The 11,738-nt window shown below is 39.2% G+C and overlaps 1 protein-coding gene across 1 annotated transcript; it reads left to right on the top strand.

The window, feature by feature from the left end:
* The first annotated feature begins 43 nt into the window (after positions 1–43).
* mvk (mevalonate kinase) lies at positions 44–10,800 on the top strand. The gene is made up of 10 exons (XM_042000106.1): positions 44–376; positions 627–774; positions 3,608–3,752; positions 6,021–6,176; positions 6,965–7,068; positions 7,208–7,253; positions 7,371–7,461; positions 7,843–7,962; positions 8,160–8,313; positions 9,762–10,800. Exons 1-10 carry the CDS (start codon positions 299–301, stop codon positions 9,911–9,913), a joined length of 1,194 nt encoding a protein of 397 aa, XP_041856040.1. The 5' UTR covers positions 44–298; the 3' UTR covers positions 9,914–10,800.
* Positions 10,801–11,738: the final 938 nt, after the last annotated feature.

Below are 11,738 nucleotides of genomic sequence, written 5' to 3'. Positions count from 1 at the left end.
TTGGATACTGGAAGCCAAATCCATGCTCGTTCCTTGTTGTGCCTGACTGTGTGTTTTTAGCACGACAGTCAGGCAGCGCTTAAGACAGTTTTAAAGAGAGTATTAGAGGGCTCTAATAGGGAAAATGCTAAGTTAAACTCCTGATGTTTGTCGGTCGTTCGTTATAATCACATAGACGTGGGGCCGAACTGTCGACTGCTGGTTGCTGCTTCGGCGGATTAACATTAGCCAGTGTTAATACTGTCACTGAACATTTTTATTTGAAGTTAGGTTTTTCACTTTGAAGACTGATCCAAAAATGCAAGTCAAGGACTGTCTAGTTTCTGCTCCTGGGAAGGCGATCCTCCACGGAGAGCATGCTGTTGTTCACGGAAAGGTAAACTGAATTGTGACATGTGAAACTAAGGTGCCATCCATATTGCTGGACTAAGCTTTCAAATGCAAATGTCTGTCACACACAGCCTAAATATTGAATTTCACTTTACCAATTTTCTTGCTCTTCATTGCAATGCGCCTACCAAACAGATCTCGTTGGCTTGACAACATTAATTTCAGTGGGTATTGACAGATATTGACACGTAATGCTTTATTTATCCTGTGCTTATTCTGACGTTTTGTGATTACAGGTGGCTCTTGCTGTGAGTTTAAACCTGAGGACATATTTGCGACTGAAAGCCACTTCTAACTGCAAAGTTTGCGTCAACCTTCCTAATATTGACACATTCATCTGCTGGGACCTATCCGAACTGAAGCAGCTCCCACAATATTTCCATGGTGAGAGATGATGTACCAATAAGCTCATACAAAAAATAATTGTAAATTATGGTAAATAAATAAATAAATAATAGTAAAAATTATAGTAAAATAATATAAAATTTTATGTCGTTTTGATTTACATTATATTTACTAATATTTCTCAGAAGTTTAATTTTTACATTCATCTTAATCTGTAACACTGCTGGCTCTCTAAAATATTCCTGTTTTAAGCTGTATTGTGACCACCAGCTCCTGTTTATATGGAGGTGCTTTTCATGACACTGTACTGATCTTTAGCCAAATGAACATCACATTTAGACTTCTCCTTACTGTTAATGAGGCTACAGAAACACTCTGCTCCCCTCTCGCCTCCTCTTTGGACAAACTCTGTCCTGTGGTGTCAAAACCAGCCAGACAAAATCCTCCCAGTCCATGGCTCACAGAGGTTTAAGGGACCACAGAGCTGAACTCAGGGCTGCAGAAAGAAAGTGGCGCAAATCAAAAGAGCACACTGACTTGTCTGAGTACCAGCAAAAACTTGAAATTTTTACATCCAGCCTAAAGGCGGCCAAGATAGCCTTTTATCAGAACAAGATCCGCAATGCTCCCAACATACGACAACTGTTCATGGCGTTTAACTCTCTTCTATCTCCACCACCTGCTCAGCCTCCCACTGTGCTGACTGCAGAAATGTTTGCCTCCTACTTCACTGAAAAGGTCACTACCATCAGTAACCAATTCACTGAGCCTGACCAACTCAGTCTTACCAAACCAGCTACTGGTGCCTCACTCTGCTCTTTCTGCTCTCTAAATGAGGACGAAGTCTCTAAACTTCTAGTCAGCTCAAAACCCACGACCTGTCCTCTTGATCCTGTTCCCTCTGACATCCTGCAGGGCATTTTACCTACAATCAAAACTGCAGTAACCCATATTATCAACTCCTCTCTTAAATCTGGTGTCTTTCCCTCTGCCTTCAAGCAAGCTCAGGTTACCCCACTGCTGAAGAAGCCCACACTCAACCCAGCCCAGGTTGAAAACTACCGACAGGTCTCTCTGCTTCCATTCATGTCTAAATTACTAGAGCGTGCCGTCTTCAGTCAGGTCTCACAGTTCCTCCAAGACAATAACCTGTTTGATCCATATTAATCTGGCTTTATGCAAGGCCACTGCACTCCTGTCAGTTACTGATTCCCTACGGCTTGCCAGATCCGCTGGTCAATCCTCAATCCTTATTCTGCTGGACCTGTCTGCTGCCTTTGACACGGTCAACCATCATATACTGTTCTCCACACTCTCGGAGCTTGGCATCTCAGGATCTGTTCTCTCATGGTTTACGTCCTACCTCACAGGGAGATCATTCAAAGTATCTTGGCAAGGGGGAATGTCCAGATCACATGGGCTGACAACAGGGGTGCCTCAGGGCTCGGTGATTGACCCTCTTCTCTTTTCACTATACACCTCCTCACTCGGTGCAGTCATTAGCTCTCATGGTTTCTCCTACCACCTCTATGCAGATGACACTCAGCTTTTCCTTTCTTTCCCACCTGACAACACAACCATCTCAATGCGAATATCAGCATGCCTTGCTGATATGTCCGCATGGATGAAGGATCGCCACCTTCAGCTAAATCTGTCCAAGACTAAGCTTATTGTCTTTCCAGCCAATCCTTCCTTACCGCCACAGATAAGCGTGCAGCTTGACTCTATCACACTTGTGCCTACGTCTTCTACCAGGAATCTTGGCATCATGGTAGACAACCAGCTGACCTTTAAGGACCATGTTGCGTCGGTTGCCCGGTCTTGCCGATTTGCTCTCTACAACATCAGGAGGATCAGACCCTACCTGACTGAACACACGGCACAGCTCCTGGTCCAGGCTCTGGTCATTTCACGCATTGACTACTGCAACTCCTTACTGGCTGGCCTGCCTGCATGCTCAGTTAAACCTCTGCAGATGATCCAGAACGCAGCAGCACGTCTGGTCTTCAACCAGCCCAAAAGAGCTCATGTCACTCCGCTGCTAATTGCTCTTCACTGGCTTCCAGTTGCAGCACGCATCAAATTCAAAGCTCTGCTTCTGGCTTACAAAACAATAACCCAAACGGCTACGGTCTACCTTCACTCCTTAATCCAGAGCTACACTCCCTCTTGACAGTTACGCTCTTGAGCAAAAAACGCCTAGTGCTCCCACCACAACGTAGCGCAAAATCAGTAGCTAGACTTCTCCTCTGTTGTTCCCCGGTGGTGGAATGATCTACCAAACGCCGTCCGATCCGCAGAGTCCTTATCCACCTTTAAAAGCAAGCTAAAGACTCAGTTGTTTAAGGAGCATTTCCACACTTAGCTTAACTCTTCTGCTCAATAGAATGAGTTTGAAAGATTTGTCCAGCTCTTTGGCTCAACCGAGTACTGAAGAAGCTGTGTGCACTTATTCCCAAATTGATATTGTTTGATGAAATCGTGATGTTTGTATTTAAACAAAATGACTTAAGCTACAAAAAAAAAAAACTAAAAAAAAAAAAAAAAAAAAATTATATGCACTGCCTCTAGCACTACATGACAGCACCTGGGTCCAACTGGACTCAAAGCAGTCTGACTACCACTTAATTATGATGTCCCTTCTTGTTTGAATTCTTGCTTGTGTTCTTACTCTCAAATGTAAGTGGCTTTGGATAAAAGCGTCTGCTAAATGACTGTAGAATAGAATAGAATTTATTCTCTTGATTAAGAATCCTTCATTCAAAACACTGTTTTATGTTATATGTTTCTGTTTCATACATTCAATCATGAAAGTGTATGCATCTTTCTTTTTTCTTTTTTCCTTCTCATGTCTTTTGATTAAAATTAATAGGTAAGAAGGAAGAGGTTCCTCGTCTGGATGCTGAGCTTGTGAGGAAACTGCGTGAATTTTTGGGTGTGACCAATGGAAACTTAGATAATTGCGATGCAGCCACCTTAGCCTTCCTTTACATATATCTGTCACTGTTTGGATCCAGGTGAGAAATTTCTACTGTTCTTTTCATAATTTACTTATTTTAAAGAAACCAAGTCAGTCAAATACAATCAAGTAGGAAAGCTGTTATTTTAAGTCTATAGTCTTATCCACTTCACATTTGTCAAGAAAAGCAGAAGAATTTGAGAAAAGATCCTTTCCACATGTTGATATTTTCCATCTGCAGACAAAAAAAAATAAAACAACAACAACAAAAACAAAACAAAAACAAAACAATGGTGCCTATAAATGTGATTTACTTTGACCAGGTGTTCAATGTTGCATTTCTTCTATTAAATGTCTGCTGATTGTGTTTCAGTGTGTTAAATGTTGCATTTTTTATCAAAGGAAACATTTTGTGTTGAGTGCTGGGAAGAGTTCACTGTGCTACAAGTCCTCTGTGTGCTTTTGGAAGATGAGAGGAGGAGATGGGAGAGCATCATCTGAGCTTGTTGGTTTAGTTGATGCAGGATAGTGTTTGTGCTACTTACAAGCCTGTATTAGGTTCATGTGCATGTTCCAGAAATGCAGTTCATGGTTGGCTAGAAAAGATTTATAGGCTATAATGTACAAAAAAAAAAAAAAGGGAGAGAGAAATATTTTCTAATACTTTAAGATTTTGAAGAACCTCTTACCACCTTTAAAACATCATGTTGCAGCTCATGTCATTTTAAGGCTCCCCTTTAGAAAAGCAAAGTTTGCTCTGATTAGTCAGTTTTTGATAGAAAATAACATTATGCAGATGTGTTTCATTTGTGCAGCATTTTAGCTACGACCTTGTTTAAATAGCTCCAACAATATAGCTTTTCAAATGTAGCTTTTTGCACTATTGTTATGTTATCATATTTTACTACAGAGTATTGGGGTGTTTCTATCCCAGATGCTACTGCAGTTTGCAAAGGGTTTCTGGAAAAGTTTGAAGAAAAAGAGTAGACATAATAGTTAATGTTTGGTTAAATGTTTAGCTTAATATTACGTAAAAGGTCATCATAGATAGCTGGATTAATTATAATTCTATATGGAATAAAAAAAAGTGTATCAATCGCTTTAAACAATGAATAAAAGAGTAAACATGTGGATTGACGGTTTATAAAGTAAGTATTTATTTTCTTGTAATGAATATACAACTAATGAATCTGAATTATGGGACAAATAGTAGAGAAGCGATCTGACTGCGACTTTATGGAAATTCAATGCAACATCAGTAAACAGACAAAAATAAAACAATTAAAAAACAAAACAAACAACTAACACATATTAAAACATAAGATGTGGTGCTGATGGAGGATTTTATCTGACAGGCCTGACCATTTAGGAATCGGTGTGTTACCTGGTTATTGCAGTTTTATCCTTTTCATTGTGACTCTCTGCGCTAACACATAGATACCTGTGTTAAAATAATGCAACAGAGTGCACTGCTCAGTTCCTGTGTCACATAAATCATATTAAAGTAGCACTAGCAGGGGGTGATAAATACCATCTGAGGGTTTATTTCCCTGGTGTTTATTACACTGGTATTACTTCCTCACTGCTCAAATACAGTCCTGCAGGTTTTACCTCTTAGCGCTTTCCAGCTCTTAATTTAGTCATTAATTTATATTTAAAAAATGCCCTCCTATTTTGATAAAGAGTGGTTCATGGAAAAAAAAAACTTTCTTGGAAATGAAGACAGAAAGAGGGACAGAGGGGTGCACGTTAGCAGCTCCAGCAGATCTGAACAGGGGGGGGGTGCTCAGGGACATTAGAGCTGCAGGTTGTTGGAGGGTTTAATCGGCGCTGACACTGCTGGCGTGTCTGAGAGAGGTGAAGGGTTTCTGACAGGATGGCCACTAATGAGAGTCTGGCACTGGGCCATTCCGCACCCTTTAACAAGTCTGGATGTGCTTTTCCCTCGAGAGTATAACTGGACAATTAGGTTAGAGTATTCTCCTCTCTGCCCGAAAGCAGCCTCACTGACAGAAGTGCCAAGCAAGTTTCTTCTGCATAAACTAGTCTATGTGTTACATATATGTGACTACAATGTAACTCTATCTGTTAATGTGGTTTTTGGGGATATGCCACAGTATTTACCTTTTTAATAAAAAAAAATGACCTTATATGATTTTGAGTGAGAAATAGCTATGTAATAATTCATAAATGTTGAGGCTTTTCTCAGTTTGTGCGATGCAGTTGCAATTGGCCAAAGCCATAGTAGTTATTATTTATTTACTTTCATAAGTCATATTTAAGTCAAATGCAAACAGTAGCTCAGTCTTTATGATTGTTTCCTTAGTGAGCTGCCCAGCATGACTGTGTCTGTGTGGTCAGAGCTGCCAACTGGAGCGGGACTTGGGTCAAGTGCTGCCTACTCAGTGTGTTTAGCTGCAGCTCTGCTCTGTGCAAGTGGAATCATCCCCACTCCACTTAAAGAGATGGATCACACAGCCAGGTAATGTCATTATAAGGATTAAGCATTAATGAAAGGGTTTCCATCCTGAGCTGCATATGATGTTTGTGTCAGCCACTAGTTTACATACACACAATCATTAAACCTGACGTTTCAACTCTAAAAAGAATGCAGATCTGAATTGCAAACAAGCCAGTTTACAGCTGCACAAGTTACCTGTGTCATGTCTACTAATGCATGCTAATGCCATCATGGATGTCCCTGCGTTTTTTGATGGTTTCAAATTCAAAATCAACAGAGAATAAAATCTCAGTTTCAACATTTAATATGTATATATTGTATCATTTTGAATGCTACAGAGTTTAAATAAGTTGTTAATCTTTGCGTCATTGGTTTTATTTACAACTTTTGCAAGGGACTGAATTTTTTGGGAAAGGAATTGTAGAAACAATTATACATGACTGGAGGCAGAGGTTGAAATAAAAAATGCAAATTACATTGTAATACAAACCACAGTAGCCTTAAATACTCCAGAAACAGATAAATTTATGAAGAATATGACAGTCATTTTACTACCTTAAACCCCATTTTATATAGTAAACGTTTCAGGAACAGTCATGTTTGTGTGTCTGGTTTTAGTTGCCACAAACAGGTTTGAAGGAGTGAAATATCAAATGTGGCAAAAAAAAGACAAAAATAAAAAGAACAAAATCACATTTTAGCATATTTACAGACAGTATGATATTCTTTTAAAAGACTGATTTGCAAAATTGTAAAACAAAACATTTGTTTGCCTTTAGAGTCCCTCTTTTTATTTTAAATCATTGCAGATGGTGTCAGGAGGACATGGAGCTCATCAACAGTTGGGCTTTCCAAGGGGAGATGATCATCCATGGAAATCCTTCAGGGGTAGACAACGCTGTAGGAACATGGGGTGAGGCACAAAATGATCAAACACGTGGTGTTTTATTCTCTTCCATTTATTGACATTACACCTTTAGAGTATTGCACCATTACAGTCCATTATCAGGTGACCAGTGTCCAGTAATTGATTTTGCTTTTATTTCATGTAGGTGGCATGTTGAGATTTTTAGCCGGGAAGATAATACCACTGAGCAGGTACGGATTCTGATGAAGAATTGAAGTTAAGGAAATCGTATTAATTTTTGCCTGCTGAAACCAAATTTTTGTGTAAATCGGTGCATGTATAAACTCTCTGATCTCCCTTGCTTCCAGGGTGCCATTATTAAGAATCCTTCTCACTAATACCAAAGTACCACGTAGCACCAAGGTACTTGTTGCCAGGGTGAAGGACAAAATTAACAAGGTACTAAATGGTTTCTTCCTCCCCCATGTGTAACTTGCTGACACCATAATTAATATAATAGGCAGTGCTTTTCCGTAGCAGATACTCCAGAGCATGGGGTTGAGTGCCTCCATAAAATATTAAAATTAAACTCTTAGCCAGCACCCCTGTGTGCTGTTGCCTTGGTGACACTAGCAGGTGTGAGGATTTCTGCCTGAGACAGACATGGGCCTGTGTGCTGTTGTGGCAATGCTGAGTACAATCAAAATCAAACATGTTAGTGTACAATCCGCACACAGCCTGTCTGTCAAAAACAGCTTGAGATTTCCAGTTTTCTCTCAGAAATCTTTGTTTTCACAAATGCTGAAAATGTTCTTTAATTTTTATTTTCTCCTTTTGCAGTTTCCCTCTATCATGACTCCAGTGCTTGACTCAGTTGATGCTGTTTCCTGCACTTGTGAGAAAATCCTCTCAGAGATGACATCTGAGCCCATTACAGGAGAGCACTACAATATTCTAGAGGTACAGATTATGTCAAATATTTCACTCTCCATTGTCTCCAATGGAGGCATTAGATTTTATTGTAATACTTAAAATACAATTTTGTGCAATGTTTTTTAAATGTAAAATCACAAAAGAAGCGAGATAGCCATTATACACAGACACCTGTCAAATTGAAAGAACAAGTATTAAATACCACCGTATCATATAATTTATAGGAGTTGATTGACATCAACCAGCACCATCTAAATGTGATGGGCGTGGGGCATCCTTCACTGGACACACTCTGCCGCATCACATTGGCCAAAGGGCTCCATAGCAAGCTAACAGGTGCCGGCGGAGGCGGCTGTGGCATCACACTCCTGAGACCAGGTACTGCAGGCCAGTGGTTCTGTAGTCAGAACAATGAGCATATAAACTTGTTTTTTATATATATATGTATATATCTATATATATATAATTAAAGGGATATTTTAATCCAGAACAATCACTGCACTTGTTGAGGCTAAACTGCATCCCTCAATTTTTTACTGTGCAAAAGTTTAGGAAATTAAACTAAACCAAAATTTTGAAGATTAGCAAAGTGAGTCAGATATTACCTAAATCTCAAAAGTTCTTGAGAAGCTAATTAAGATCTGAGGCCTTTGTTAAAACCAGCAGAGAGCTTAAATCTTGTGGAATGCTCAGATGTTTTCATGTTGCACCTTTTTTTCCCATGCAAAAAAAAAAAAAAACTAAACTAAAATACACGCTTATCTTGCCAAAAATGTTAAAACTTTTTTATTTTTATTTATTTATTTTTTTTTATCAGTGACTATATCTTTTTTGATCAGTTAATTTTCTCTTGCTACAACTAATTACAGCAGCTCTCTTTCTCCCCCAGAGTGCCCAAACTTTTGCACATCACTATATAACGGATACTGTGTGATGAGGGAAGTTTAATGTGCCAAGGAGACTTTTGTTCACAGCAAATGTTTTTTTTTTCCCCTGACTCTTAGTTTCTGATTTAACAGTTTGAATGGCAGGAAATTATGAGAGCGTTGTACATGAAGTGTGTGTATGGGTACAACAGTGGAGCTGGAGGGGTGTGTGTGAACTTCTCCTTGACAAAACAAACAACAAAATAACCTGAAAGTTCAGTTTTTGTTTATGCCTACAGCCTGTAGCGTACTGAATTTTAATAAGTTCTAAATCCCCAAATAGATTTCTAAATGCTCTATATTTATTTTCATCTCAAGCCTTTCTCTGTGAATTGCAGCTTTTCCCAAGTATCTGTTTATTCTAATGCTTTAAAAGAGTCTTTAGAGTAAAGCTCTTTGAGTCAAAGAAGGAGGCACAAAGTTATTTCATCTGCTCCTTTTAAAGCTGCTCCTGCATCTGAAACATTCAAATTTCAGCTGGATGTGTTTAGTGTCCCTTTTGCTGTGCAAGTGTATTTGACTGTGTCTTTAAAAGTACTTGGAGATGACTTTTGTTGTGTAGTGGTGCCATATAAATAAATTGAACTGCAGCCGTGTCCTGTTGACCTGGTGCTGGACAGTTTCTTTGGTAAAAAAATAAGTAAATAAACAAAGCAGCAGGGATATGCCAGACACTTGACAAAGTCACAGAGATCAAGTCCTTGTTTTTCTGTATTTAAGTTACTAAATTAAGAGATCATTTTTTTTATTGTTTGTGATAGAAAAGGCACGATTGAAAGCCTGTGTAGACACAATTTCAGTCTTTGCATTCATTTGAAAGTTTTCATGTGTTACATTTTTTGCTTCTCTAGATTTTGGTCTTTATTAACACGACATCATACTGACTTGTTCTTTTTGCAGAAACTGACTTCTTGGTTGTCCAGAGTACCGTGCAGGACTTGAGAGACTGCGGCTTTGACTGCTGGGAAACAAGTATTGGTGGACCAGGTGTCCAGCAGCACTGCCCTATCTCTGTTAAGGAGGAAGTTCTGGAGGTTTTAAATCGTTACTGAGACCTATTTGTGGCTGAACAAGAAGACAGACGCACTGTTAAATTTTTTTGTTTGTTCCCGCAAGATGTGAGGTATAGCAAACTAATACCAAAGAATATTTCACAATGAGTGGAGCTGGGACCAGACTTTCTGTCTCTACTTTCATCAGTGTTAATTACAGATTTTCCTTAATGAGAATAAAGAAGAAATACATTTTATTGTTATTAACAACAAAGTCTTGTGTTTTCAGTGAAGCGTTTCATGGAAGGAATGTGATGTGTACTGACCTTGGTGTCCACTAGGTGGCATCACAGTTGCACAAATACTTTTTATAAATCAGGATTTGCTTTAAGAAGCTCTAATAAATTTGACTTGCAAGTGAAGCACTGACAGATTAAGTTATATTTCCTTTGAAATGTTAAAACTGGTAAAGCCCACCTGTTTTAATGAATTAGATGACTGACAGACTTATGACTTACTGTTGGCATGGTAACGTGTGATGTTTAATATATACAAGAAGAAATGAGATTATCTTTAAGGATTTATTTTTCATGAAATGATTGTTGAGAAAAAGTCAGGAAATCAAAATGATCACAATGATTTACTCATAGATTATAAATGCCAAATGCTAAATCATGTAACATCAAATTTAGCTAAAGTATGTTGCCCATTTATTGGTGCATTGGTCATTTATCTCTAGCTTAAATATGAAAAATGACATTTAAAACTGTACAGGAAGCAAATTTTTTAAAGAGTATTTTGTTCTGCTTATGAATGTAGTTAAAGAGTAAATGGCTGTGTGTTTTTTGCTAATTGAGGGTGGAGAAAGGGGGACAGCGGGAGTGGTTGGCCTCTCTGGAGACCCTGGATTAGCACCACAATAATGTGAATAAACAACAACCAGCATCCTTCTGAGTCACATTTGTACACACACACACACACACACACACACACATACACACACACACACACACAGAGCCGCTTTCCCAAATTCTCCTTCACCTAATCGCTCATTCTCCTAAGCATGACAAAATATGCTGCAAATGCCGCAGATGCAGACGAAAGATCTGCCTAGAATATCCCTGATTTGAGGAAAAGGTCAGTGTGAGATTCAGTCGAGTTTGAATATCCATTTCGTTTTGTACTTTTTAAATGTCATGAAGATTGAGTAGTCCAAATCTGGCAGAGTATGTGAATAAACGGCATTTGTCACCCTCCCTCCTTTTCTGGCTGGCGCCCCCTCTGTCCTCTGGAATTGTGTCATCTTTATGTCAGGGCAGCCCCCCGTCAGTGTGCCGCACAGTTGCCCCTAACCCCTGCTGGAATTTAATTACCACTGCGCTTTTCAATTGAAATGGCATTGACGAGGGTGGAGAGGGGTGGGGGAGGCAAGAAGGCTACAACTGAGCCTGTGTTATTTCTAGCCAGTCTTTATATTTTCTGTCTCATTCTTTCACTCCTTTTACCCCTGCAAGGCAAAGATGGTATTTTTTTTATATCAATGTCAGTGACTGTTTCTTTCTGCTCTGATAAATAGAATCTAAGGAGAGCTTTAGATTGTTTCATATAACTGAGGTGAGGAAAGGGGTAGAAGATAGTGGGAAAATGTCAGAATTAGAGGGATACAGTGAGAAGGATAGGCTAGCTCAGTGGTAAGGAGCACGTGCAAACCATTTAACATTTTGGGTGTTTTAGGGAGTTTTGTTCAGATGGATCAATGTGGGTGAATCAATGAATAATTCATTTTGTCCAAGCAGGAGGACTGAAATGCTAAATGTGAATTTGCTGAGTGGTCCTCCTCAGTGTGGCACATTCCCTCTGGTCCCCTGTCGACTGGTGAAATGCT

This window comes from Melanotaenia boesemani, chromosome 11, assembly GCF_017639745.1.
Source record: "Melanotaenia boesemani isolate fMelBoe1 chromosome 11, fMelBoe1.pri, whole genome shotgun sequence".
Classification (NCBI taxonomy): Eukaryota; Metazoa; Chordata; class Actinopteri; order Atheriniformes; family Melanotaeniidae; genus Melanotaenia; species Melanotaenia boesemani.
This window is presented reverse-complemented; position numbering and strand designations above follow the sequence as displayed.

Coding starts and splice junctions, on each gene's coding strand:
- mvk (XM_042000106.1), top strand. CDS start 299: ATGCAAGTCAAGGACTGTCTAGTTTCTGCTCCTGGGAAGGCGATCCTC. Junction 6,177..6,964: donor GAGATGGATCACACAGCCAG/GTAATGTCATTA, acceptor AAATCATTGCAG/ATGGTGTCAGGAGGACATGG. Junction 8,314..9,761: donor CATCACACTCCTGAGACCAG/GTACTGCAGGCC, acceptor TTCTTTTTGCAG/AAACTGACTTCTTGGTTGTC.